The following is a 22,154-nucleotide window of genomic DNA, read 5'->3' on the forward strand; positions in this document are numbered from 1 at the left end:
CCATGGTTAGAAATGTGCATCCTGGGCAGCTGCTGTAGGAGTCAAGCGAGTAAGGGGCACGAGAGGGCTCTGCAAACTCTAAGGCATAGTGCAGAGAGGTACAAGGTCACTAGTGGCCTGGCCTGGCCCCCCAGGTTCTTTTAACCTCAGTGCCGGCAGCTGAAAATGGAGCTACTGGCTCTGACTTTGCGGAGCCATGGTGAAGTGTGTGTGGTTAAGGTGGTGACCCTGGTTAGGCCCACTGAGAAGAAAACCACCCTGTCACAAAACAGGGTCAATCCTCCAGGGAGGAGCCACGTGGCTATTTAAGCCTGCTGCACTCCCAGCTGAGAGATCCTAGTGCCTTTCTCAGTTACAGGGGGGCACCCCTTCTTCCAGGGCAGGTAGGGAATGTCTGGGCAGGGTGACTGAACTGATGAGGGGAAATGCTCTTTCCAGCAAAGTTCCTGTCCTGCCTTTGGATGCAGCATAAGAATGAAGTGCTCAGTGCTGTGGCAGCCACTATGCAGCCATGAGGCAAAGACCAAAAGAAGCCTTGGAGCCCAGGAAGCAGCCACCTCCCTTCAGCTTTCCTGAGAAACAGGAGCCCCTATTTAGTTTAAGTTGCAGCTTGAGGGGGTCCTGTGATCTGACTGCAAAGCTTTCCTCACTGATTCAAGAGAATAAGGACACAAGCTCCCCAAACAGGGGCCTGAGGGAACACAGGGGCATTTCTCTGGTTGTGTCCTGAAGCCCCTAGTTTATCCTTCCCTCAAGTCTCTGCCTTCAGCATAGGAAGATTCAGCCCCTGCCCGCTATGTGGATTTTAGTTGAAGGAACGGTGCATCATTATTTGGGGGCCTACTATGTGCCAGAAGCTGGGACACAAAAGTGAAAGGCCACCCAGTCTGGCTAGAGAAGCACACTACACAAACACTGTATGACTAAATGTAGGGCAGGGGTTACAATATCACGTAATATATCATGTAACGTACCAGCTAAAAATATCATGTAATGACATAACACAAGCTCCAGTAGATCACACAATAGACCCTCTTATATCACTACTTCACAGTGTATCACAGGACACGTTCCTGAAGTAGACTATACACACCCCTGTGGTAAAGGCTGCAGCATGGCCACGCTGTGAGGCCCTGAGGAGGAGGCTGGGTAGGGGTCAGGGAGGGCTTCCAGGAGGAACTGAGCCTTCTAGAATGAGCAGGAGTTAGCCAGACAGACAGGGGAGAAGGGCATTCCAGGCAGAAGGGACAACATGAGCACAGAGACCAAAAATAGCCCCTTTGGGCGAGGAGTTCCTTGTTGCTAGAGTGTAAATTGGGACACGGGGAGTGACCGGCTGGAGCCAGGTCACTTGGGGGAGGGGTGTGGCCTCTACTCTTGGCCTGGGGGGAGCCCCTGAGGGTCCTGAGCAGGGATCGAGGCAGTCAGACCCGGCTTGTGGCTGAGCGGCTAGGAGGAGCTCAGGTGGGGGCCGACTGAGTTGGAGCGGCTGGGCAGCTGGGCCAGGTCCCAGTGGGCTGTGAATTCTGGGTGGAGAGCAGGAGGGTCTTGAAGGAAGGAATGGCTTCCTACTTCTCCCTCCAGAAATATTTTTACTAGGAGCTCAAGGAAGGCAGGGATTAATATTTTCCCCTAGAACCAGCTTTCTGGTCTGCTACGGCGGGTGGAAAGGAGATAATGGGCTCAAGGGCAGGCGAGGAACCGAGGTCTCCAGGCCTCCGGCTGTGCTGGGTACAGGGGCTCAACTCTGGGCGGTGGGCAGGCCTGTCCTCCTGCCTCCCTTGTCCTCTGAAAGCCTCAGGGCTGGAAAGCAATTTCTGGTCACTGGGCTGACTCCACATTACAACCAGGGGCCTGGGGCCAGTGGTCACTCCTCCTTGCCCAGGCTCTCCTCACCTTTGGCCCTACGAAGACCAGTTTCTCAGGCAGAAGACATGGGAGGGAGGAGAGAGTTGACAAGACAATTTCACATACTTTGTGCATCCATCCCTGAGCAGGTCCAGGAGGCAGGCCGGGCATCTTCCAGATAGGACACTTGAGCAAGGCCACCCAGTCACAGAGCCCCAGGGCAGAGTGGAGGCGAGCTTCAGAGTCCAGACCCAGACACCTGCCCACTGAGACCAAGCAGGGAGGGTAGATCTCAGCCCGCTCATAGCCCTTCAGACAGTGAGATTAATGGCCCTGAAATTGCAATAAACATAAATATTTGGCCTTTCCGGAGCTGCCTCTCTCCAACTAAAATGGGGAGGGAAGGAGAGAGGAAAGGAGGGCAAAGGAATGAAGTGCAGGGGCCTGGGTACAAGGTAGATGAGACACACAGATGGCCCTCCAATGCCCAGAGTCCTTGGCTTGGAAGAAGCCAGCCCCCACCCCCAAGCAGGATGTCAGGCTTTCCCCACTGCTGTGGTGAGGGGCTCCAGAGCTTCTGGGTCTGTTGGGATGGGGGTGGGGGGGGCAGTGGAAAAGGGGTGCAGGGAATTGAGAAAGGAAAGTGGAGACTCCCGGTCCCCTGGCCTTGACATGCCCCCGCCATTTAATCACCAGCCTTTAACACTTGGGAGGCATCCCTTTCCCCACCTCCACCTGGCAGCCCCCTGCCTGACTCTCAGCTCCACATCCAGGCTCCAGGGGGTATGAGGAAGGTGGGCCATGCCTTGCTATCTCCCTTCCTCCCCGCTGGTGTCCCCACTGCCAGCCCTGCCCCAGCACCCCGCGGGCTCCGGGCAGGCCACCCGGTGACTGCTCCAGGAGGTGCCCAGATTCCAGGCAGACATCTCCCAGAAGCTCCTGGCAGAGACAGCCAGTTCTTAAAAAAGCTTCATGTCATAGTGCAATCAGCCGAGGGGCCCGAGCACGAGGGTGTTTATTAACGCCACTGTGTTCCCCCAAGCACCTCTGTGTTGCTCTGAGGAGCTGATTGGGGGGGGGGGCGCTCCGCATTATCTCTGGCATCTCTCTGCCTCTCGTCCAAGACCCGAACACTGACGGCTGGGCCCTGCCCACAGTGTCCCTCTCAGGCCCCTTCCTTCCCGTCTGTCCCCTCCAGCCCAGGTTTTATGAAAACAGTCCCTTCCAATGATCCCCAATTTCAACAGTTTCGAGAAGGAAGAGGGTCTGGCAGCATCCAGGAGAACTAATTAGGTGGTCTTCGGGCACCTTAGAGGAGGAAGAAAAGTTGTAAGTGGTGTAAGAGGAGGAAGAAGCAACATAAAAAGAAAACGAGGGGAAACAAAATAAAAACTGGAGATAAAAAGTCCAGAGAAAACAGCGGCGCCTGAGAAACAAGGCTCCCAGCCGCCAACTTTTACGGCGTCCAGCCCTGTTATTCATAAGTGAGTTTCCTCTCTCACAAAGGACCTTTTGCACGGTTTTCCCTTCTGCCTCCAAACCAGCTGCTCGCGCTGTTGTATCCTGAGTGATGATGAGGCTCTGAAAGGGTTTTTTGGGAACAGATGGCCAGGGGAGAGCTGGGGAATGTGCCAGCAGCGGGCTGGGCGGGCTGCCAGGGCCTGCGGTGACTGAGTGCTTGGGCTTCCAGCTCGCGTGCTTTCCCTGCCCTCTGCCCTCCGTGGCGCCAGCAGGCCTTCCCAGCGAGCGCTCGGAACATCTGGAGTCTGGGGCTGCCAGGAGGGGGGGCCGCGGCGGCCGGGCGGGGGGCCCTCTGTTCCCGCGGAGCTCCCATGGACTCGCCGCCAGGCCCGCCCCGCAGAACAGCTAATCAAAACCACAGCGGCCCGAATGGGAACCAGGCGTGCTCCCAGCTGCAGCCAGAGGCCGCCAGGCGACGTAACCCGGTGTCAGGCCTGGCCGGCGGGGCAGCGCTGCGGGTGCTGGGGGCTGACTACACCCCCGGCCCACCCCAGCCGGCGCCACCCCCAGCACCGCCCCCGGCGGGCTATTGGCTCCCTGCAGCTGAATGGAGCCTCCACGTGCTGCAGCCCGGCTGCTTACGTAAGAGCGGCCGCTCCGGGCGAGGCGCAGCACCCAGCTATTTGCCTATTTGCGGAGGGGCCTCCAGGTGAGGGCCACCCCGCGGGGCAGCAGGCGAGTTTGAGGGCCCGGCAGGCCTTCAGAGTTGAAGAGCATGGGGCTTGGAACCAAAGGGACACAGGCTCGAACCGACTCCACCACTTGTTAGCCACGTGGCCCTGCTCATGTGCCACCCCCCCGCCTCAGTTTCCCCTCTGTGCAACAGGGGAAGTGGTCCTCACTTGCAGGGTTAGTGTAATATGAGGTACAGATAACGTATGTGCAGTGTCGGGGAGACCATGGACACTTAGCACACCGTCGACACGGCTGTTGGCGACAGTTTATCAGCCTTATGACTGTGCACAACCAAACATGAGGCATGTTTTGTGGTATGAATCCATGAACTTCAAAAGCCCAGGAATTTCTGGGTTGGCTGCACGCTCACCTCCCCTTACCGGTACAGGACCAGGGCTTTGGTTGAAGTGCTAGCGAGGGACGGGTCCCCCATTCAAAGCTATTCATCCTTATCTGCCTTTTGGTTGATCAGTCATTCATCCACCCCAGGCACTGCCCCTTCCTGAGATAGTCCTTCGTGGGGTTCCACAGGAAGTTGTTATCTTACTGCTGTAAATTCCTGACATTTCCTCTCTGGCACTCACTGAGAATGCGCCGGCCTTTTCTCAAATGGGACCCTGTTTAATCCTTCCAGCAAGGTGGCAAGGAAGGCATGTGGTTCTCACTTTACAGATGAGAGGATGGGGGGTGGGAATCAGAGAGGTTAAGTGACATGCCCAAGGTTACACAGCTAGAAAGTGCCAGTGTCAAAACTCAAACCCAGGTTTCCGGCCCCAAAGCTCTATACTTCTCCTACTTCACAGTCTCGCTGAGGGTCTCCTTGTTATGCTTTCATATGCCTTAAAGTTAAATGCCAGCACCACAGAGAACTGAAAAGAACGGTAGGGTTCAACTTAACTCCCACCTACACAGACATCCTTCCTCCAGCATTCTGAACCGAGGGTCACTGAGCCTCTTCAGGGATTTCCAGAGGAGCACCCTGGCTCAAAGAGGTGCTCCGGGGGGAAAGGGTTCTCTGAAGTGTCTCTGCGTCCCCAAGGGTGATCAGTTAGAGCATCAGAGGGCTCTTCCCATGTCTCTGTGGCTCTCTGATCATGAGTGGTTGGTTCTTTCTTGCTATGCCCAAAGCTCCATGTTGGGGAGAAGGGAGGGGTCTGTGAGTGCATGTCAGGAGGGGCGCAATTTGGAGAAGGGGACAAGAGGGGGTGGAGAGAGTGTGAGAGGAGAGAGGAAAGCAGCACCTTGCCTCTACCCCCCCCCCCCACCAGGACCACCAGGGGAACATCAGAGGGCCGAGTTCTGCCTTCCGGGGGCGGGGGGAAGCTGGCTCCCAGCTCACCTGTGAGGCTCCCCAGCCAGTGATCCCTCCAGCCCAGTGCCTGCCAGACCTGTGGACTAATGATGTCAAATGTGAGAGGAGAAACGGCAGCTGAGAGAACACTCCGTGTTAGACCAAACAGTTGGCGACAAACGTCTATGTAATTGGAATGCCAGAAAAAATATATTGCATCCATTTTTATGACTAGAAGGGAATTTGATGGTGGTTTCCCACCCACCCACCCCCCCTTTTCTTCCCAGCATAGATGGACTCTATGGGCTTTGAAGGCAAATGGTATTTAACTCAGTAACTTGGCCGGGAGGATATGGAAAGAGAAGCTCCTCTCGCACACCCACTTCCATGTGGGAGGCAGGACAGGGAAGGGCAGGGGCCACGGCACACCTCTCTCACTGGCTAAGGGAGCTTGGTCAAGTTCCTCAGGCTCTGAACCTCAGCTTTGTTATCTGGGCAATGGGACAGCACCGGTACCCACCTCGCAGGGTTGGCGGGAAGAGTCACAAGGCGATCCATCACAAGACCTAAGCACCATGCCCGGCATGTAATCCAGGCTCTAAGAACCTTAGGTATTATCAGCGTTCTTGGGATGCACTGCACGGGGGTCCCAGCAGTCTCTGGGAGCAACTTTTAGATCTGTGTGAAATGCCCACGCAGGGCACAGGGAAAGTAAGAGTGAGGCGTTTAGTCATTCAGACAGAAAAAGGAGCTGAGGGACCTCAACTCAGAAAGCCTGACCCCAAAACGCCTTAGAAATCACTTCTGGTGACAACTTACCTTACAGAAGTAGACCCTGAGGCCCCAGTGGGGGGTGACTATGTACATACAGGTAGGGACAGAGCCAGGGCAGTGCCCCTCGGTGGACACTCTGGGGACACAGGAGGCCCTGCACACAGGCGGCTGGATCCAGCCAGAGCAGGAGCTCTTGAGACTCTGCCTCATGAGCTCTGGGGCTTGGGCACGGTCCACATACACAGCAGGAGCCACGAGGTCCTGTCCAAGGCCTGGGCTCAGCTGCTCAGACAGTAAGGGGCCCCTCGAAACACCCTTGGCTCCAGTGACCCACAACCCACAACCAATGTACCACCTCAGCTTGTCCCCAGCACCAAAGCTACGAAGTCTGCACATGAGATGGGACCTGCCATCACCAAGAAAAGCCTCCCCTGTCTAGAAAGCAGCAGGAAAAGAGGGAAGACGTAAGTCTGACGGAGCCGCACCAGCCTCAGCGCTTCCTCCAGGACAGAGCACCCACAGGGTAAGGAGCAACTTCCCAACCTTGCAGAGCCAGCCTCCCTCCAGCCTCCCCACAGCTGGCACAGCCCCAGGGGGCCCTAATCCCCTAATCTCCGCCCAGGCTTCCGGAATAGCCCTGAACTCAGTGCATCATGACATTTTTTCTCTCCCCATCCCCAAATGGCCTGCAAGCAACCCTGAGGGCACAGACTTGCTGGCCATTTAGCACCAGGGTTGAAATTATGCCGTCAATGTTAGTAGCCGTTAGCTTACTCTGATTATTCCTCCAGAGGTTAAAGTCGCTGGAAAGGGGCACCCTGGATTGTGGGAAATTGGTCCTTTCTTATTCTGCAGGTCTGGTTAGCCTCCCTCCCGGCCTCGCTGCCCGCCCCCCCACACCCCAGCCCAGGTGTGAAACAGTCCTGCTGTTCTTCCTCTTTCTTCTCCTCCTCCTCCTCCTCCTCCTCCTCCGAAGCTCCCAGGAGTTGCTGCTTTAAAAACAGGAGCTGCAGAAACATGGCCCAGAGCCAGGTGCTTAGCGTGCACTATCTCCAACTACAGAGTCAGAACTGAGCTCTCTAGGGCCCATCCACCCCTCCCCCCACGACAACCCCCCCACCCCAACCCCCACCCCCATCCCTGGGCTGGGCAGCCTCCGACACAGGCCTCTCTGCATGACCCTGGCTTCCAAACGAGGCTCTGAACCCTCAAAGTTTTGTCCTATGAGGCCCAGAGACAGAGGACCCACGGGTCAAGGGATGCAGGTCTCCAGCCCTGGCAGGGAAGGGCTGAGATGGGCAAAAGGGGGCACCTGAGGCCTGGCAGGAGGTGGGGGGGCTGAATTCTCTTTAAATCCCATTCTTAACATAGGTCTGGGGCTGGGGGGCGGGGGGCGTCAAGGCAGCTCATTAGAACTACAAGGGATCTCAGAGGATGCTGCGCACAATCTCTCACTGAGGTGTCCTGAGAAAGGGTCACCCGGCCTCTTGAGGACACATTCACTGTGAGGGCGCCATCGAGGGGAAAACTGAAATTGCTATCAGTCGCGCTGGTGAGGGTCACCCCCGTCACAGCTCCCATTTACAGAGGACTTCCTTTGAGCCACTTACTTACATTGGCACGCGTTCTCTAGTTTCTTCCCTTCTTTGCTTTTCCTCTCTCTCCTTAGGATGTAAGCCTGGCTCACTCCCATCCCCAAACCCTCAGTGGCCACAGGGGAGGGGGGACAGAGGCTCGATCTGAGCCCTCAATCCATCCACTCTGTCTACAGGGACTATGGAGGGCCAAGCCCCAGTGTGGAGCTCACTGCACATGCGTAATAAACATTGAATGAATGAATCATCAAGTGAATGTCCAGGGACACCAGCCCCCCTGGTTCCGGTTAACAGAATGGTGGCCCGCCCCAGCCACTCAGGGCCATTGGGCAGGTCACTGGGCCCTCCCTGAGGACACCTCAGGACTCACCAACCTGCACGGTGACAGACGTGCAGGAAAGCGTAAGCCCCAGAAACAGGGTGGCCCCATGAACCCCCAGCCTGCCAGGGCAGAACACTGGGACTGGACAAGTCGTCGTAGACCCTGTCCATCTACGTCCTCCTGGCAGTGCTGACTGCAGGCACAGCCCCTGGGACAGCCACCCAGCAGGAGGGGACGCAGGATACCCCCTGCTCTTCCGAGGAGAGGCAAGACCTCCACTTGGGCACGGTGGCCGGAAAGGGCCAGAGAAATCACTGATGACGTTCCTACCACGCCCACTTATCAGCAACAGAACCGAGGCTCGAAGAGGTGGAGAAATGGGTCCAAGATGACACAGCTGGTAGGTGATGGGGAGGGACTTGGATGCCCGGAACCACAATCTGCCACCTCAGTCTCCTAATCGGGGCAATGGGGAGTTGGACCAGATGGTCTCTAAGGTGTCTTAGACCTGAAGGGATTTCAGGGGGAGCCAAAAGCTCATCTCTGCTGGGCATCTTCTTCACCCCACTCCCCTTCCGTGCTCCCCAGCCCAGGACTCTATCTGCTCCAATCAAGGAACAGGGAAGGGAAGGGTCAGCGTTCCTGTTTCAGCGCATGAGGGGGGATGTGCGAGGGGAGGTGAGGGGCTGAGGGGTGGATTGGGAGCAAACGGCGCCTGCCCACCCTGCCCATCCACACCTCCAGGCTGCCCGAATGCCATGGGAAGTTCACCCAGAGTTTATAAACCTCCTTTGTCACAGAGCCCTGCATGGAGCCATCAATCAGGCCCTTAATTTACCCGTGTCACTTTCCAGAGGAAAGCCGCCCTGCCAGTAGCCAGTGGCGCTTCCTCTCTCACCCGCTTGATGAGGATTTCATCTAATTGGTCCACGTTAAATCATTCCCAGGAATGCAACGTCCAATTACCGTGGCAGCGGCCGTGACTGGCTGGCGGGGAGGACGTGCGGGGCCCTCCCCGGCGGAGGCAGGAGAGTCCATGGGGGGCCTCCCTGGCTCAGGGCCCAGAGGCCTCTGGGAAACCTGGAGGACCCAGAGAGGAGCCTGCTGGGGGCGGGGGGAGGGGGGCTGGGGGGAGGAATGTCAGGGATGAGAGGGAGAGGCAGGCCAGGAAGGATGGAGGATGCCAGTCACCTGGATCCCCGACCCTCTCCCTCCCTGGATGCCCAGGGGGCCAGGCATCTCTCCCAGCCTCCACCCACCTCACGGACACAGGCTGGGTCCCGCCTTCTATGTCTCTTCCCCTCATAGGAACAGAGATCCAGAGGGCTGCCATAAGCCGTGCTCAGTGCTGCCCGGCGCTGACCCCCAAGTGGGAAGGCTGGGGGCACAGGCCATTCGGGGAACATAGCTGTGCTCACCATGCTTCCTCCTGCACATCTTTCTCCAAACCCATCAAGCTTGCTACAGCCTGGTTCCTCTGTCTCAGATGCTGTGCCCTGTCTCATCTTCCTGGTGACCTGGTTGTTCTTCTCGTCCCAGATCGAGGGACCAGACTAAGATGCCCTCTCTAACTCCCTTGGGCAGGAGAGGTAAGTTGTCCTTCCTCTGCCTGGCCTTCCACCGCCCTTAGCACAGACCTCCGAGACCACCTTGCCATACTGTACCACCCATATCCACTGGCAGAAGGGCCACTCTGGCCATCCTGGGAGCTTCATGGGGACTGGGACCACGTTTGTCACCTTTATATCCCTGCCCAATATGCGTGGTACATGGTTGGCAATCAACAAATCTCTCCAGAATGAATGAATGAATGACGAACCTCACTAGCCTTAATGCACGGCCTCAGGTAATGCACAGGCCAAGTCACTCCCAAACATGCTGAAGGGCTCTCCTGGTCTGTGACCCTGCTCAGAGGATCTCGTTCTGGCTCATTCTGATACAACATCTATCAGGGGCCACCTGGGCACATCAGCACCAGAGCACAAAAAACCAGAAAGAGCTTCAGATACACCATCTTCCACATGAAGGGAGCAAACCCAGGCCCAGAGGCCCAGGGTGCCTGTGCAAGGTACCTGCCAGCCCCATGACCAGGAATAGGGTCACCCCCATAATCCCAGGGAGCGACTCCCAGCAAACCTCTAGGAGGCTGACTTTGCTGGCCCCTTCAGAAGCCTGGGTGAGAGTGGGATGCCCCTATTTCTGTTCCCACCTCTCCCGACCCCCTCCAGAGACTGTTGCCCGCATGGCTGGCACGTACCTTGCGTTTCTTGGCGCGTCCCTCAGCCTGCAGGGTGCGGGTGCAGCGCTGCACACACTCGGAGAAGCTGAGGTTGCTGTGGTCGGCACTGTAGTCGAGGTCAGCCAGCCGCGCCAGGGACAGGATGTAGTTACAGGCGATCCTCAGGATGGCCAGTTTGGACAGCTTCTGCCCATAGGAGTAACACGGCACCTGGGGGTTGAGAAGGCATCAGGAGGGGCTGCCGGGGGCTCTGCACTGAGCACAGCCCAGCAGGGCACCCTGGCCAGGCAAATGGGGCCACTCACAATGATGTCCCGCTACCCAAGAGGGGACCGCCGGGGAGCAGAGGTGGCCTGTCGAATCCCTTGACCAGTATTCTATTTTCTGTTCTAAGCACCCACTGTTTTCCCACACGCATCTCAACTCGTCCACTCACAAACTCCGGGAGACATCCACGTTCCCACTGTGTAGGGGAAGAAACTGAGGCTCAGCTCACGCCCACAAGACAAGAGGAATGAAGCGTGTGAGTTCCCACCGTGACAGAGCTCTGTCCCCCACCCTCCCTAAGAAGGGAGTCTCTAAGATTTTTCAGCTCTGATACTCCATTCACTCATTCATTCAGCGACCCTTGTTTTGCTGGACACGCAGGGTCCAACTACGAATAAAAACTTGATTCCTGACTTCAGAGAACTCACACTCAAGAGAGATGTCATAAAAGAGTTAGGTACCCAGGACTCTGGGAACATACAAGAAGGAACGTGCCAGGGCTTAGCTGGGAGGGCTTTCTTTTTCTTTTCTCTTTTTCCTTATGCCCTCTGGACCTGCAGTGCTGCTGGGCATGCAACAGGTGCATCATAAATATTTACAGTCCCAACCAGACTTGACATGCTTGTCAGTGACTCATCGCCAAGTAGACGCTCACTAATTGCACACGGGTTTGTACGGGGTGAAGAGACAGAGCGTCCAACTTTCGAACACCGTCTGCCAATGTTTGTACTATGCATTTGAGAAAAAACAATGAAGACAATGGCTGAGCTCTGAGCTGAGATGTGGAAATGACCCCACAACGTCCATCTGATGGGGGCAAACCGACACAGCCTATACCACTCCTCTGATGTACCGCTCACCCAGCCCCCAGGGCTCCAGTTTCCTTCTCCTCTCTCTGGCATTCCAGATCTAGACCCAGCATCCACCCCTACCACCGACTCTGGTACCCATTAACCCCGTCCTGCAGAGTGGGTCGCCCCAGCAGGTCCACTCAACAAGTATTTGGTGAGTATCCCCCATATACCAGGCCCTGTTGGGGCCAATGGTTCTCAACTGCAGATGATTCTGTCCCTCGGGGGACTGTTGGCAATATCTGCAGACATTCTTAACTGTCAGTGTTGGGGAGCAGGGGAGGGAGGACGGTACTGGCCCCTGCTGGATAGAGGCCAGGGATGCTGCTAAACACCCTGCAATGCACAGGGTCCTCTAAAGCCCCCACTGCAAGGAACTGCCCAGCCCGAAATGTCACTGGTGCAGAGACTGAGAAAGCATGAATAAGACAGTCATCTCAGATGGGGCCCTAAATGCATCATCCACTTTGTTCTCACTTTGTCCGGGAACTCTCTCTGACCTTCCCCTCCCAACCCTAAACCAGGGGACAGGGGAGGAGTGCTGGAGTGGACACTTGCCCTTAACAGCGCTCTAATAGCCCCCCAACTGTCCTTAACTGCTGATTATTGTGACTCATTTAATGGCCAGTCTCCCTGTGAGCTGATGGGGGGGAGGCCCACGTCTACAGGGCCTAGCACAGGTCTTGCCCCTAATAGGCCCTCCAAAGGGTTTGTTCAATGAGAGAATGAATGATCTACCTCCATGTTCACCAGGGGGCTCCAGAATGTTTAGAAATGTGTTCAAAACCCTTTCTTCTCTCGGAGGATGAAGATTTAGCTATTCAGTGTAGAGCTTAAGCACACATACCTTTCGGTCATCTGGGCTCACCTCCTGCTCTAGCTCTCCCAGGCTAGCAGACCCGAGGCAACGGGGCAATGGACCTCACCTTTCCAAGTGCTAGCTTCCTCTTCATATGCTAACACGATGCCCTCACCGCGACAGGCACACTGCACAGAGTAAGGCCTGATACAAGTCAGCGAGTCCTTATGATTGGGGCTGCAGAACGTCTCCAAAGAGGGGCTCCAGAGCGGGTGAGAAGCAGGATACATGCCCTGGAGCCAGGACATGATGCCTGCTCATCACGCCCCCCCCCACCAGTGGGGATCCTGAAATGGCACCCACACCAGAGGCAAGGTTTGCTGTCCCCTTTTAAAATCTTCCAGCAGCCAAGGAGTTGACCCTCACCAGACTAGGAAACCAAAGGAGGGGCAAGTTGGTGACAGAGAGAATGCAGAGACTCCTGTGCAGTCCCCCGCCTCCCCCAGTCCTCACTGTGGCTCCAAATCCATCCAAGAAAAGCCAGCAGAACAATGCACTTTGCCTGTTCCCGACCAGGGTCCAGAGAATCCTGCTTATCAGCCTGAACAAATAAACAAGGTCTGTGGAACAGAAAAGGTTCCCGGGAGTCCTGGCACAGGGGAGGGGGGTGTCTCAAGAGCCAGCCCAGCACCTCTGCCTTCTCTGCTCCCAGGAGGGAGTGCCTACCTGCCAGAGGCCCCTGGGCACTGGGTGCAGCTCTGTGACACAGGTCCCTAGTGGTGTGTTCACCCAGGGGCCACGTGGGGAGTTACCCGGCTCATTGAGCCCTTGGCCCCTGAACAGATGGGCTTTCCTGCCAGTGGGGACCAGGGATCTCGGGAAGGATCTGCGTGTGGGGATCCAGGTCATTGCAGGATTACAGAATAACAGATGAGGCCAAGGCCAACCTAGGGGCTCCAGTCCAGGTTCTGGGCCAGTTTTGTCACTCTGTCCCATTGCTTCTATCCAAATCCAGATCTGACAAGGAAACCATCTATCCGGCTCTAGTGGTGTATCTGACACTATGGTAGCTATTCACAGGTAATCTGTCCCATTTAAACCTTCCCCAAAATAAAGACTCTTATCCCATTCTGCACATGAAGATACAGAGAGGTAGATACTGAGCTAAGACCTGAAGCTAAGCCAGGAGCTTGTCTGTCGAGTACCCAAGGAAGGTTCACGGCCACTGAGCTCCCCAGGCTCCCCCCAGCACAGGTGGCCATATGTAGGACGCCAAGGGCACCTTTTGGGCAGCTCACTCCTTCTCCTCCCCCTCCCCTGGGTGGGAGGTGCTCCTGGGCTCACCTGGTTAATTCCAGATCCTCCTGGTGCCCATGCCCCAGGATGCAGCCCCATGGCCCCAGAAGCCCAGTTCTGGCCTGGCGCTCACAAAGTAAGAGTCTGGCAGCAGGTCCTAGTTCTGGGAGGTGGAGGAAGAGTGGAAAGAGCTGGTCTGAACTGCAGGCACTTGCCAGTGACTTTGGGAGGTGCCTTCAATTCCCTCATCTGGAGAGTGAGAACAGCAATACCTGGGTACCCTACATGATTGTTGGGACCAGGCCACCCCTGACTGTTTATTGGGATCTACTAAGGGTATTTTTAACACAATGCCTGTATTTATCTTTAAACAGCCCAGTGAGGTAGAAATGATCTCTCCCACTCTACAGAGAAGCATTGGATGCCTTAGCTGGGTTCTTTCCAACTAGCTGGAAGCAACTGCTTGTGGATTTGGATGAGCCTTTACAACCAAAGGTGGGGGGAGAGGAAGCCCACCCTTCTGAGCTGGGGATGGAGAGGTCTGGACTGATCATCCCATGGGACTTTAGCCTTTGTGCATGACCAGCCACCCCACCACCTGCAGAGGACCCCCTCAGCAGCGCTCCGCTCCCCTAGTCAGAGGACACAGGGCAAAGGAGACAGGACGGTCACTTGCCTTCGATTCCTAACAGCTTGCCCAACTTCTAGGAAAGTAAAAGAACCTGCCTTGTGCTCACCCCATAGGGATTTTTAAGCTTCAGAGGGCCAGGTCTGGGGACTGTGACCATATGCCCCCCAAACATTCCATCCCACCCACCCTAGCCAAACTCTCTCCTGGCTCCACTCCTGGCCGTCCACTGTGACCTTAGACAGTCCCATGACCTTAAAGGATCTCAGCTTCCTTACCAACAAAATGATCACCAGAGTCCCCACTACCTGAGAAGGGGATGGCAGGAGGCAAATACAGGAAGCTGCTACAGAGAAACAATGCCAAGAAGCTACCAGCCCATGCAGGAAAGTGCTCAAAGCTGTCCCCCGCTTCAGATCTTGCCCAGGCTGCCCTCCTGGGAGCCCGTCGGGATCCTGGACCCACAGAGCTCCCACAGCACTGCGTTCACGGCCCACAGCTGAGCGTCTGATTCTACTGGAAATTCTCTCTAATCTCTCATGTCAGTGAGGGCTGGCTTCCTGGGGGTGAAGCCACTTGGTGTGGAGCTGTTCAAGGTCCTTGTCGAGTTCTACCGAAATAGGTTCTCTAAAATCCCTTCTCTGGGATTCCAGCCCAGAGAACCTGAGGCTGGACCCTGAGAACTGGGGTCTTAGTAGTTACTAGCCGTGGCCCCAGGGCCAGACAGGCCTGGGAAGGGTGACCATAGAGACACGCAACAATAGGCTCAGGTAGGGCACTTCCCCCAATGCAATGAGGCTCAGTAAGGAGCCCCCCTGGTAACCAGTCATGAGGGGACAGAGTAGAGGCCACTATCACCCCTCAACCACATGGATGGAGTCCCCAGAGCAGGCCTGTCCCCATTCCCTGAGGTGTGCCCTAGCTGCTGTGGGGTCATGGCCCCCTGGCATGCTATGGGGTCTGTGACTGAGGGAAGGATAGGGTTGGGGGCATCATCTCTATGCCCCCTCATCGTCCATCGTGAGTTCCCTTGGTGAGGATACCCTGGGAGACTCCAGGGGCAGCAGAGAAGGGGGTGCAGGCCCAATTTGCTTGGCACCCTCTTCCTGCAGAGGCACCTCAGCAGGTCTTGAGGGCTCCTCATTGCCACCTCAGGCCTCTGCCCTGCAAGGCTGCCATTCCTCCATCAAGGCTGAGGGGCTTCAAATTTTGAGGGGAGAGAGGAAATCTGCACACACACCAGATGTCCCAGGGTGCTGCCAGGAGGCCAAGGCCAGAACACTGGCCTCTCCCCTTTCCCCCTCCTCCCCCCCAGCAAGGCCAGGCTTTCCTTTCGACCCCCTCCCACCTGGCCCTGGAGCAGCCCTGCACACAGGCCAGGCCCAGCTGTGCACACATGGCCTTCACATGAGGCGGCTGGGAGGGCCGTACGCAGCTGGGCTGGTGGCATGTGCTGTGGCCTGACCATCTGCCCCGCACACACCCCAGCCCCTCACCAGACCAGAGGGCCTCTCCCCCACCTGCACTTCCTTGGCCAAACAGCTCCCTCCTCTTCCCTTCCCGGTTAAGAAGCAGAGTGGGTTGGACCAAACAGAAGGCTTCAGGATGCTGGTGCTGAGGGCAGACAGCAGGGGTATTCAAGAGGCTGAGAGGAAGAGCTCTTAAAAGCTTGGGCATTGCAGTGACTCACTGACTCTGATTTGAATCCAGGCTCTACAGTGACAGGGGCACCCACTTTGCAGCCTGTGACTACACCAAGCCAAGCAGGCACGGCACACCCACATCTAGTGAGGTGCTCCGAGGAGCCGTGAGGCACAGAACCCACAAGGCCCCATGTGCGCAACCTTGGCCGACTTAGGTAAGCTTTCTGAACCTCACTTATCTGTGAAACGGGGGAGGGGGGAGGATAATATTTATACCTATTTCATTAAATGAACTAATACACATAACATGCCCAGCACAGTGCTTGCCACAAAGCAAGCATCTGATAAATGGTAGTTCCTATGATTGTTATTAAAATGATTACAGAATGTTTATTTCCACATCTCTCAAGGCCTTGCCTGGCACTGAGGACTCTATAAATGCTCAAGGAATGTTCACTCCTCCTACAGCCCCCATTACTTTCTTCATTTGCTTTTTGCAAAGAAGCTATGTGGGGGGTAAGCCTTATCTCCATTTTCCAGCTTTAGCAACTGAAGCCCAGAGAAGGAAAGTGACTTTGCATGGTGGCGCAGAAAGCAGGCAACAAGGCACGACTCAAACCCTGGCCTCTGGACTCCTCACCCAGTGCTCTTTTAACCATACCAGGAAGCTAGCTGCTCAGGGAAACAAAACCCCAGACCAGAGCCACAATCCCAGAACTGATCTCGGTGCCGTGATGGCCAGGCCTTCATTTCCGGCAGAACCATCCTCCTGTTCCCTTCTTTGCCAAGGGCCCATTTCAAACAGTCGAACTTGAGCCTAGATCCAGAGCTACACGCATGTACCTCTTATGTGTGGGGGACAGAGGATTTTCTCCACTGGATGGGTGCCTTTGTGGGGGTGGCCTCAGCCCCTGGCTCTGAGATCACAAGTGCCCTACCTACGTTTCCTTCCCTCCCAGACAGCAGGCAGATGCCCACTCTGACCTGGCAGCTTTCTGGGGAAGGGACAGAGTGGTCTGAGCGGGGACAGAACTAACAGGAGCAGGCCCCTCTGTGACCATGTATTTGTATGTGCTCTTGGGCATTTGTAATGATCATGTGTAGAGGCATAGGTATGTTGCTGCATCTGTCCTTGTTATGTAGAACTTCCCCACAGAAAGCAGAGATGTGAAAGAACAGGGTTTAAATAATCTCATCTTGGACTCAGTCATGGGTAGACCAGCTTCTGATTGTTAATAAACATGACAGATACAGATGGCACTGTGGGAAGCATTTGGCCAGGCAGGCATTCCAGAAACTGCTGTCATCTTCCCTAACCCACTAGGTGATCTTGGACCAGTCTCCTTCCTTCTTTCTCCAGGCCTCAGTTTTCCATTCCATTAAATGGGGTAATTCAACCTGATAGGATGTTAAGATCAGGCAAGGTGGAATATTACTGAAGGAAGCAAAAGCCACCAGGTAAATGAGATGTTTAGTTGAGTTGAGTACACAGAGACCATGAATACTTTCTCAGAAATGAAAGAGGCAACCAGAGAGACAAAAGGGGCCCTGAACTGGTAGTCAAAGGACCTAGGTGCCAGCCCTACCCTGCTACTCACCAGCTGTGATGTCCTGGGCATGTGGCCTCCCCAATCTTTCCCTAGTTGCAAGGTTTCCCTAGTTGCAAGGTAAGCAGGTGGACAGGCATCTTTCTGCCCAGTCTGTCATCCTTCTATCCTGGGGGTAGGCTGCAGGATGCTCTATAGGTTGCCACCCTCCGTAGCCATTCAGACAAAGAGCTGCTACCCAAGGGTAAGCCTGAATGTTCCACTGGGCCCACTGCCCGGGGTCCCAGCTGGTGTGGCTGGCCACATCACTGACCAAGCATCTTACCCAAATCCAAGCAAGACACTTTGACTCAAGTCATAGAGCCTCTTTCCTCCCAGGAGCTCAATTCCCTTCCCATGGATGGACACATGCACCGTCCACTCTGCCCACAGGAGGAAGAAGAGAGTGGGATCCAAAAAGAAGATCATGTTTTCTAAAACACTCTGTTGTTGGCTAAAGCCCAGAGAGGTTGAGTAACTTTCCTGGAGTCACACAGGAAGTCAGCTGTAGAGTAAGCAAAAACCTGACTGTCCAAACCAGTCACATCCACCCCTAGTCCATCCCTGTTCCCTGTGAGGGTGCGGGCAGGGGGCACTTACTACCTTCTTCTTAGATCTCCCTTCTCTCTAAGAAAACCAGAAGTCTAGAACCGCAGGGCAGTCCCAGTCTTGTTTAAAGTGCAATTGCAAAACTGCCCCTCCCTATTACCGGTAATTCTCAGATAAATGTTCTTCTCCATCCCCCTAGAGGACGCTGTCTGGTGAAGGCAGCACCCACCAGCCCCAAACTGAGAAGCCCCTGACCCACCCCAGAACTAGGCTCTGCAGATCCCCCAACTAACCAGTCCCCTCAGTAGACCTACCTGCTTCACCATGAGGTGAAGCGCAGCAGCGGAGGGTATCCCCTGAGAAGGCTCTCACCAGCCAGTTCCTGAGGCTGCCCCTGGGGAGGAGACGCAGGCTTGTAGCCCAGATCCTTAAGGATACCAGGGGGTTGGGTGCAGGGCCCCGAAGCAGCCTGAGTGTAAAGGCATCCCTCCTAGGAGGTAGGGTCTGAAGAGGGGCTGGCAAAACCAGTTCCACCCCTCCGCAGCATCGTAGGCCTCCCAAGACCCAGACCGCGCTAAATGCCTGAAGAGGAAAGGTCCCCCCCGTCCCCCGCCTCCGCTTCCTCGCTGGAGACAGATTCCCACATTCCCTCTCTCCACTCCCCACCGCGCCCAAGGGACTCGGGAAGACAAATACTTGCTGCCATAAAAGTGAACTATGAGGGCTGAAGTCAGGCGCGCGGAAGGGTCGCCCCGGGGGCTGGGGGGGAAAGCAGGGCGTGCCTGGGCCAGAGATCTCGAACCTTTGCCCCTACTTTGCAACCTAAGATCCGTATCAACGCTGTGGCAAAGTACTGCTCTAGGAGGGCTCAAACCTGTCTGGACCCTGGGGCCGACCGGGCGGGAACAACTCGCTCCTCACATACACCCTCATCCTTCCTAAAATCTCCCCGCCACTCACCCACCCACTCCAGCAACCATCCCCGGGCGCAGTGTGGGTGTGCGGCTGGGAGCCGGTACCTGCTTCCTGAGCGCCTCGAAGGCTGCACTGATCGTGTGCACCCGCGTCCGCTCCCTGGCGTTCGCTAGGAGCCTCCGGGTCTGCTGCAGGGCTTTGATCTCCGAGGCAGCGGTGGTCGCTTCGCCCGGCCGTTTCCTAGGCGACGCGGAGGAATCCGGGTGGTTATTGTAAATTACGTGTGAAATTGACGAGTAAGAACTTTCCCCGGGACGCGTGGGGGGCGCGGGGCGCACGGAAGACTCCGGGGGCGCAGGGGGCGCCGACGGCGTGGGGCGTGCAGGCGGTGCGCACAGCAAGATACGGGGACGAAGGCCAGGCTCCCGGAAAGGCTGCGCCTCGGGACCCCCGGGTACTCGGCCCTGGGGCGCCGGAGGCGGCGGTGGCGGTGGCGGTGGCGGCGGCGGCGGCGTGGGGAGTCCCGGCCCCACTGCACCCAGGGCGAAGCCGCGTTTCCGCGCGTCGGAAACCTCCGGCGCCCGGGCGCCCCGGCGCTCTCCGGCCGGGTCCGCGCCCCCACCTGAGGGAACAGCCGGCGCCACCGGGGCTGCCACCGGGGCCGCAACCGGCTGCAGCCTCTGGGTCCTGTCGTGCAGCCCGTTGGTGGCGGTGGCGCGGGGCTCGGGCGCTCCCAAGTCCAATCGGAAAGTTTTATAGCCGTTCGCGCGCCGCGCCGGCTCCTTGCCTTTCCGCTTGAGCTTCTTGAGGCCGTTCAGCTCCTTCACGCACACGGTCTTCCACGGCCCGTCCTCGAGAACCGGGATGTGCTTCATGGCGCGGGCAGCGCGCGAGGCAGGGGCGTGGGGCTGCCCGGGCCGCGCGCCCGCCGCGCTCGCTCTGCACGCCGCGCGCCGGCTCTGCCCGGGCGGCCGCCGCGCTCAGCGCCTGGGAGTCTCGGGCTCTCCCCCTTCTCGCGCCCGCCCTCCTCCCTCCCTTTCTCCCCCTCGCCCGGGGCAGCTGCGCCGCCGGCTCCGCGAAGCCGCCGGGCTGTCCGTTCCCGGAGCGCTCAGAGTGTCATCTGAAGTCGCTGCCGCCTTGCCAGCATTTCTGGAGAACGCCCGCTGCGCTCCATCTGTGTTTGTTTAGCCTCAGTTTACACAGAAGCCCAGTTCGCGAGATCAGTCAGCGCCGCCGCCCCGAGAGGAGGCAGCCCCCGCCGCCGCCGCCGCCTCCCCAGCCCCGGCCGCCCGAGCTGCGAGCGCCTTTAAAGAAACAGGAAGCATTTTTCAAAACAGCTGGGCTGCCGGCCGCCTCCTTTGTCCGCGTCCTCTCTACCTCCCCCCACCCCCACCCCTTCTGTCCAGAACCTGCCTCCTCTGGCTCTCCCTCCCCGCCCCCTCCTCAAGTCCGGGGTGCTTCTCTCTTCCCCAGGGGACAGTCCGCTCCCCGCAGAACTGCCCCGAGCACGTGGCTTCTGGGCCCTTCGGTCCTTCCCCAGATCGGAGCTGGGCCTTCTCTAGCCAGCCTCGCTGACCTCTGAGTGACGCAGCAGCGACCTTCTGCACCCAGCACCTCCCCGTCCCAACTCACCAATCGAGGAAAAAAACAAACAAAAAACAAAACCGAAGGGCGACTTCTGGACTTCTGCGAAGGGGGAAGGGGAGGGGGCCTGGTGGGGGAAGGGAAAGGCTCTGAGCTGCCCAGACCCTCACTCCCACAGCACCAAACCCCACTCGCTCCGTCGTCACTTGCTGGAGCAGGGAGGCCAGGAGTAGGCTATAGGGAAACTGAGGCTCTGAAAGGGAATGCGCTTTCCCACTGTCACACAGGGAGTCATAGAGGCTGGGGAGAGTGGACACTTCAGACTTAGGTAGACCTGGCATCTGTGGGATTCTGAAGGTGCCTCACCCCAGGCCGCCTGCCAAACCTAGGTTTACTCATCTATGAGATGAGAAGTGTGCAGGGCGTAGTGCCCAAGTCCCAGGCTTGCTGTAAGGAACTAAGCCCCGGGCACAGAGGAGGTACTGGTCAAATGGTGGCTTTGCCTATGAATGTTACTAATAACAGGGGCAGAGTAGCTCCTAGAGGCAGATGTCCTGGGTTCAACCCCAGCTCTACCACTTACAAACTGAGGGATCTTGAGCAAGTCACTGAACCTCTCTGTGCCTCCCTTTCCTCATCTGTAAAAGGGAGGTAATAATGGAACCGTCCTCCGGAGGTGGCTGTGGAGATTGAGAATATGTGCGCCAGCCCTCAGAGCAGGGCCTGGCACTAAGGGAGAGCTTTGCACGTGCCCACTGGTACTGGCAGGGAGCAGAAGTCCACTCCCCCGACCTTCGGTCCTCAGTGCCATCCCACTGGAGACTCTGGAAAGAAGAGGTCAAACTAGGGAGCCCCTACCTGAGGCCCATCTGGTCTGCCCCAGAGAACCAGCACAGGGCTTCACCCCTCCCGGTCCTTTCTCTGCGGCAGTTCCTCCTAAAGGCGGTGGCGGGCACTTTAAGCAGTTTGGGAGAAAAAGATGGACCCTCAACCCTGGACTTGGGCTCTGGCATCTGCAGCCAGTGGGTCCTCATCTTTCTGTTTCAGTCCTTCACTCCTGCTCCCAGACCCATCAGACCTGGTGGGGGTTCTCCTGTGAAAATGCAAGAGGAGGCAGGGTGCATGGTAGCCTGTGGCACGCAGGGTCCTGGGAGATAGGATGGCAGTCCAGGCGGAAGTTTGGGGCAGGAGCTTAGAGCTAGGGCCAGGAGCCCAGGATAGACCTTGGCTTTTCAACTTTTGAGCCCCATGACCACAGGCCAGACATTTCATCCCACTGGAGTTCTGTATTCTCCTCCGTCCTTGAGGATATTTCTGTCCAGCCAACCTCTCAGGGTAGTTGGGAAAGTAAAAAGAGATCAGAGATATAAAATGACTTTGACATAGGGCTTCAAAGATACACTCATGTGTACACATTCACACTCATGGAGGCATGCAGTTTTCTGACTATAGTAAATCCCAAACCTCATTTTTTCCACCAGGAGGAATCATCATAATGCATGGGCTCCCTGAGGCACGCCCCTCCATGGACACCCAGCATCTTCCTGCACCTTCTCTCTCTTATAAGACCATGGGTGTGCCCCAGAGAGGAGCCCTTGTTCACCTGCTGTCTCCCCACCCAGCCACAGGACCCTAACGCCTTAGCTTTTGCTCACAGGTCTCCCACATCTCTGCTCTGCAGAGCACGTTCTTCCTCACCCTTTGATGACTGGTTCCAGTCTCCCCTCCTCCTGTAAACGCTGGCTGACCACCAGAGCCCCCTGTCGCTCTT

At 56.8% G+C, this 22,154-nt stretch overlaps 1 protein-coding gene across 6 annotated transcripts in view; it reads right to left on the minus strand.

Moving 5' to 3' along the window:
* ATOH8 (atonal bHLH transcription factor 8) overlaps positions 1-20,417 on the minus strand; it is a 31,544-nt gene extending 11,127 nt beyond the window's left edge. The window contains exons 1-6 of one of the 6 annotated variants that reach the window (XM_027622903.2): positions 18,904-20,417; positions 10,284-10,475; positions 6,884-7,116; positions 5,856-6,013; positions 5,384-5,439; positions 2,714-3,156 (exon numbers count right to left, since the gene is read on the minus strand). In XM_027622903.2, the coding sequence (XP_027478704.1) occupies positions 6,904-7,116; positions 10,284-10,475; positions 18,904-19,674 (1,176 nt within the window). In that variant the 5' untranslated portion in view covers positions 19,675-20,417 and the 3' untranslated portion in view covers positions 2,714-3,156; positions 5,384-5,439; positions 5,856-6,013; positions 6,884-6,903. Of the gene's footprint in view, positions 1-2,713; positions 3,157-5,383; positions 5,440-5,855; positions 6,014-6,883; positions 7,117-10,283; positions 10,476-18,903 lie in introns of those variants that run through there. The other 5 variants (XM_027622902.1, XM_027622901.1, XM_027622907.1 and 2 more) reach the window with 5 other exon arrangements.
* Positions 20,418-22,154: the final 1,737 nt, after the last annotated feature.

The sequence above is a fragment of the Zalophus californianus genome, chromosome 8 (genome assembly GCF_009762305.2).
Source record: "Zalophus californianus isolate mZalCal1 chromosome 8, mZalCal1.pri.v2, whole genome shotgun sequence".
Lineage (NCBI taxonomy): Eukaryota > Metazoa > Chordata > Mammalia > Carnivora > Otariidae > Zalophus > Zalophus californianus.